Source organism: Austrofundulus limnaeus, unplaced genomic scaffold (genome assembly GCF_001266775.1).
Source record: "Austrofundulus limnaeus strain Quisiro unplaced genomic scaffold, Austrofundulus_limnaeus-1.0 Scaffold173, whole genome shotgun sequence".
Lineage (NCBI taxonomy): Eukaryota > Metazoa > Chordata > Actinopteri > Cyprinodontiformes > Rivulidae > Austrofundulus > Austrofundulus limnaeus.
This window is the reverse complement of record NW_013952575.1, coordinates 858,465-864,916: the sequence shown is the minus strand read 5'-3', so window position 1 is coordinate 864,916 and position 6,452 is coordinate 858,465. Positions and strand designations below refer to the sequence as shown.

Below are 6,452 nucleotides of genomic sequence, written 5' to 3'. Positions count from 1 at the left end.
ATTGGTGAATGCCACAAATTCTCCTAAATCACTCGTACGCACAATTTAAGAACAAATCTGTGCGTACGAACTGTTCTTGCAAGAGGCCCAATGTTTCTTCGAGCGGAACCACAGATTAAAAAGAGGTTTGCACAACAAATAAGCTGTGGTTTTTGAAAAGCTGACAGCAGCTAAGGTTTTGCTCTCCCTGCTGTGATTCAGGAGGCACTTCTGACTGACTACTTGAACACTAAGAACCTGAGCGAGGCTGTGAATGGCGTGCGGGAGATGAAGGCTCCAAAGCATTTCTTGCCAGAGATGCTCAGTAAGATGATCATGTGTTTGCTGGACCAGCCCGATGAGGACAAGGAGCACATCAGCACTCTGATTCACACCCTCCGCAGTGAGGGTCTCATCACCGGAGAGAGCTTCATGCAGGTAGTTAACATCCCTCCTGGACCACTGTTCTCACACAGACATTGATTCAGCACTCGCACGTTTTTACGTTCTGCATCTTCAGGCTTTCCTCAGCGTCCTGGACCAGTGCCCTAAGATAGAGGTGGACGTGCCCCTGGTGAAGTCCTACCTGGCTCAGTTTGCGGCCCGGGCCATCATTGCAGAGCTGGTGAGCGTGGCAGAGCTGGCTCACCCCCTGGAGAACGGCACCCACTTCCCCCTCTTCCTCCTCTGCCTGCAGCAGACGGCCAAGCTGAAGGACCGCGAGTGGCTCACAGAGCTGTTCCAGCAAAGCAAGGTCAACATGCAGAAGATGCTTCCAGGTAAACCCTTCTGGCTTTCATCCAGGTTCAACATTTAAATGCAACGTACACGGGTAATCATGAAACCGTTTGTCTGCGACAGAAATCGATCAGAACAAGGACCGCATGCTTGAGATTCTGGAAGGGAAGGGGCTGAGCTTCCTCTTCCCACTGCTAAAGCTGGAGAAGGAGCTGCTGAAGCAGATTAAAGCAGACCCCTCTCCACAGTCCATTTACAAGTGGATTAAAGACAATATCTCACCCAGGCTTCACACTGACAAAGGCTTCGTCAACATCCTTATGACAAGGTAAGTGATGGAAACCATGTTAGCAACACTTAACACCTGTCTGTCACTGGGCTGCCGCTGTTAGAGTTCCCAAATATTTGAGAGTTTGAAATTTCCTCTCATGAGTTGAAAGGCCTTGCTGCTGTGTTGCTGAAATGTCCAACGTACTCATAATTTCCACATTTTCTCTCAAAGTAATCTGAGACATCATTTGCATTAAAAATAATTTCATAAAACTCTAAAAAAATATGCAAGTTATGAGAGACAAGGGCACATTTTGCCAATTTCATTCATGCATCATCAGGGTTCAACAAGATTTTTTTCTTTACCTGCCCGAAACAAAAATGTTCAAAATTTGATGAAATATAAGAAAACCGTGTACTGTAATTGTACTAAAAAACTATTAACATGGTTATACAGAGGTACATAATATATGACATCTGATTTAGCAGATGCAAACATTGCAGACTGAGTCACTCACAGTCAGTCAACTGTTTTATCAAAAACATCTTGAAAAACCTTTTTTTAGACCTTTCCAGTGTTTCCCATAGAGTACTGGTCTTGGGAGGGCTGCTTATAAAAACAGAATGATCAACAGCAGCAGCTTTGTTTTAAATACAATTTACAGAACATGAAAGTCTGCAATTTGAATTAAGTGAATCTTATATAGCCTATTTCATATCTAAAGATACATTTAAGATATCTTGAACTGGAGTCTCTCTACAACTTAATGATAAATCTAATGTTATTTATACAAGTCAGAATATAATTAGAGATATCTTAAATAGGTATTTTGAATTGTCAAAATACACTCACCGGCCACTTTATTAGGTACACCACGCTAGTAACGGGTTGGACCCCCTTTTGCCTTCAGAWCTGCCTCAATTCTTCGTGGCATAGATTCAACAAGGTGCTGGAAGCATTCCTCAGAGATTTTGGTCCATATTGACATGATGGCATCACACAGTTGCCGCAGATTTGTCGGCTGCACATCCATGATGCGAATCTCCCGTTCCACCACATCCCAAAGATGCTCTATTGGATTGAGATCTGGTGACTGTGGAGGCCATTTGAGTACAGTGAACTCATTGTCATGTTCAAGAAACCAGTCTGAGATGATTCCAGCTTTATGACATGGCGCATTATCCTGCTGAAAGTAGCCATCAGATGTTGGGTACATTGTGGTCATAAAGGGATGGACATGGTCAGCAACAATACTCAGGTAGGCTGTGGCGTTGCAACGATGCTCAATTGGTACCAAGGGGCCCAAAGAGTGCCAAGAAAAGATTCCCCACACCATGACACCACCACCACCAGCCTGAACCGTTGATACAAGGCAGGATGGATCCATGCTTTCATGTTGTTGACGCCAAATTCTGACCCTACCATCGAATGTCGCAGCAGAAATCGAGACTCATCAGACCAGGCAACGTTTTTCCAATCTTCTCTTGTCCAATTTCGATGAGCTTGTGCAAATTGTAGCCTCAGTTTCCTGTTCTTAGCTGAAAGGAGTGGCACCCGGTGTGGTCTTCTGCTGCTGAAGCCCATCTGCCTCAAAGTTCGACGTACTGTACGTTCAGAGATGCTCTTCTGCCTACCTTGGTTGTAACGGGTGGTTATTTGAGTCACTGTTGCCTTTCTATCAGCTCGAACCAGTCTGCCCATTCTCCTCTGACCTCTGGCATCAACAAGGCATTTCCGCCCACAGGACTGCCACGCACTGGATGTTTTTTCTTTTTCGGACCATTCTCTGTAAACCCTAGAGATGGTTGTGCATGAAAATCCCAGTAGATCAGCAGTTTCTGAAATACTCAGACCAGCCCTTCTGGCACCAACAACCATGCCACGTTCAAAGGCACTCAAATCACCTTTCTTCCCCATACTGATGCTCGGCTGCAGGAGATTGTCTTGACCATGTCTACATGCCTAAATGCACTGAGTTGCCGCCATGTGATTGGCTGATTAGAAATTAAGTGTTAACGAGCAGTTGGACAGGTATACCTAATAAAGTGGCCGGTGAGTGTATATTAAGAGATATTTTTTTATTTATTTGTTTCTTTCATTTATAAAAACAAACCAATCTATGTACACCATTAAAAAAACAAAGTAAATCATACCCTGAGTTAAAAGGGTGCAGAGGGAAGAAAAAAACTATCATATTTGCCCCTTATTTTTAAAAAATCAGCTTCAACAAACAAACAAGCTCAAGCTGGAAAGATCTCCAATAATAAAAGGAAACATTTTATTATTTTATCCTAAATAACTAATATGTCTAATCTAGTCATAAAACAATTTCAAATAACTGGAATGTAAGCGTGGTGAAGCCAAATAAATGCAACATCGGCCTGCCGTACAGTGAGCCTGTTGAACTGACCCTCTGCTGCTCTGCTCTCAGAGCACAAGCTGACATTAACAAGATGGATTTACGGCTGAACGAACGTCCACATCTTTTTATCATCTCTGTGGGTATAACAATACATAAAAACAAGGTTTTTTTTCTCCGACAACTTGGGTGTGGAAAAACTACAGTTGTTAAAGCTTTAAAGAAAAATACTTTATTTTGGTTTTAAGAAGAACACACAAACTTGTTGACTTTTTTTTTAAAATTCGTAACTAATAAAAAGATGTGGTGGATACTAGTGCTGGGCAGTATACAGTTTTGTGCCACATACCGGTTTTTATTTTTGTTATGATATGAATTTTCAGAATACCTGAATACCGGACATAACGGTTTAAATAGTCTGAACATGTGCGGAACGTTTGGTCGCGGCCGCCATTGAGTTGTTTCCCGGGGGACAGTTTTCCTTGCAGCACCGCTATGTGCGTTAGCATGCTAATGTTATAGTTGAACAGCTTCAGAGGCAGGTGGCGATTTTGCTGCTTATATTGACTGACTTTAAAAAAACATCCCGTTTTCACCATTGCTGAATGTAGTAAACACCTCTTCAGTGACGTGCACAGTTAGATTTAAGGCGCGACATTAATATTGGAGACGTTATGTTAATGGAGACTTAATGTGGTTCTATTGTGAAAAGCCGGGGGGAAGTAGTTTTGTAGTGGAATTGAGTTGACTGGTGTGCAAGGTGAGTCGTGCTGTTAATCTTTATTAAATAACATAAAACAATAAACCCGATAATAAACTTTTCGTAACCCTCCTCCTTCACGACCGGACCAAAATGCGTGACCACTGTGTCCAACTAGGAGGAGGAGAAGAAAAGATGTTTAGAGGAGGGAAACAGAGACACAGACAGAGGTACAGTAAAAGAAAAAAGTTAATAAGCAGTGTTTGTACATTTTATTATCAGCTGACCTGTGATGAAAAGAAAAATACCGTCAAATACCATCAAACCGGTGTAAATGTTGAAAATACCGTGATATAAATTTTTGTCCATACCGCCCAGCTCTAGTGGACACATCTTGTGTAGATGTAGAACATCCTGAATATTGTTTTGCACAAGAAACCCTGGGGTTGAACCTGAACTGTGTGTGATCTCTGACAGTTTCCTGCAGTACATCTCCCAGGAGCTGGGCATGGCGGAGAGTGACGATCAGCTGGCGGCTCCCTCCAAAGAGCTGCTGGAGCAGGAGAAGCAGCTGCTGCTGGCCTTCAAACCCGTCATGCAGAAGTTCCTGCACGACCACACCGAGCTGCAGGTCAGCGCCCTCTACGCTCTGCAGGTGCACTGCAACGCCAGCTGCTTCCCCAAAGGTACCCAAACACCCATATTTGTATCTGTCCTGTGTTTTTATAAAGTCATTTATTTATATATTTAATTTCCAACAAGGCATGCTGCTGCGCTACTTTGTTAATTTCTATGACATGGAGATCATTGAAGAAGAAGCCTTCCTTGCATGGAAAGAAGACATTACCCAAGAGTTTCCTGGAAAAGGCAAAGCTTTATTCCAGGTACGTTTCTGACACTCGTCAATCATAAATCAGCTCTTGGTTTAATTGAGTTTACACTGGAGTTGTTCCTGACTCTTTGTTTTCTTCCCGTCAGGTAAACCAGTGGCTCACCTGGCTGGAGACGGCAGAGGAGGAGGAGTCTGAGGACGAAGCTGACTGAGAAACCCAAGTAGAAGCATCAGCCTTTTGTTCTTAACTCGCCTTTCCTTTCCTTCAACACCACGCTTAATGTAACCACTACCACGTGGCACTTGGCTGCTTTTCTCTCACAAATCTAAACCGAAAGCTTACTTTGTAGGGCCTCGTGTGCGTCCAGCTGCACTGTAAGGTCGATCATCTACATGAATTATAGACCTCTAAAGTGGCTCAACAGTCTTTTCTTTTATTTTGATCATTAAGGGTGTTCCTTTTCCGTTTTGCATGTTTTTTTTTTTTTTTTCAAATTAGAATTTTCTCTTTGACAAAATGGCTTTATTTAAAAATCAGATTTCCTCTTGAATGAATAAATATCCTAAGTGATTGTTAAATGATATATCAGGACCTTTAACTTTGAATCTGTAATGAACAAAAAGAAGCCTACTGAAAGGAGAATGAAGCATAACCATGTTCATTTATAAAACATCCCCTGCACAGCGGAGGAGTTTTAAATAAAATCATCTTCTTGGTTGCGCCTGTGAACGTTGCCACTCGTCAGGCATCACATCCTGTGTGTCTGTTATTCTCCAAACTTTAGAACATTTTCAAATCAAGTGTAATCAACGGTGTGCCGCTGTAACATCTTATAATCGCCTGCTTCTACCTCTTAGATGGGCTTTTTGGTTTTGTGCTGGGATGGGAACAATGAAAGCAAATGGTTAAATATTTGATTTAGTCCTGTCCTGATTGCACATTTAACTAATGTTCACAAAAGCTTCACCTGGTTTACAAGTATTAATATTTGAGTGAGAGGTTATGAATTTGGCAGCTTGTAGAAATGTACCCACTCAGTTTGCAGCGGCACTAACATGAGCGGCCTTTTTATTCGGAGGCTCTAGGTCTAAAATGAGAAATGGTCAGAAAATTACAACTTGTGATTTCCTTATGTAACAACTAAACAACTGAAGATCTGTTATTAAACAAACCATGTGGAAGTCAGGTGATGAATTTCTATCATTGTAAGGTATTAATAATTATTATTGTGCACCTGTTGCTTTAATGTCAGTAAAGTCCAATACATGAGCACCAAGTCTGTTTTCACTCATTGTTGTACGTATAATGGTTATTCTTTTTATTATACTTTGTTTTTTACAACTTATTTCTCATATAGTTGGATTATTATATAATTCCAATAGATTAACAAGATGTGAAGTGCTGCTCAAGTCAGTGCTTTAAAGGCACAGTGTGTAGGATTCTGTCAATTATTTTAGCCGAAATTGAGATAATCACTAATGACGACAATAAAAAAACATGTCTAATCATTGCAGACAAAGACCTTGTTTTATTATTTTTACCTTATAAAAAGCTGTTTATATCTCCATGGTC

General features: G+C 41.5%; 1 protein-coding gene across 1 annotated transcript in view; it reads left to right on the top strand.

The window, feature by feature from the left end:
- The window catches only part of eif4g2b (eukaryotic translation initiation factor 4, gamma 2b), a gene marked incomplete at its 5' end in the record, with an annotated part of 10,219 nt that extends 4,063 nt beyond the window's left edge, over nt 1-6,156 (top strand). Inside the window, 6 exon segments of the mRNA XM_014017624.1 lie at nt 202-417; nt 500-758; nt 841-1,045; nt 4,525-4,733; nt 4,810-4,931; nt 5,026-6,156. Coding sequence (XP_013873078.1) covers nt 202-417; nt 500-758; nt 841-1,045; nt 4,525-4,733; nt 4,810-4,931; nt 5,026-5,091 — 1,077 coding nt within the window.
- Nucleotides 6,157-6,452: the final 296 nt, after the last annotated feature.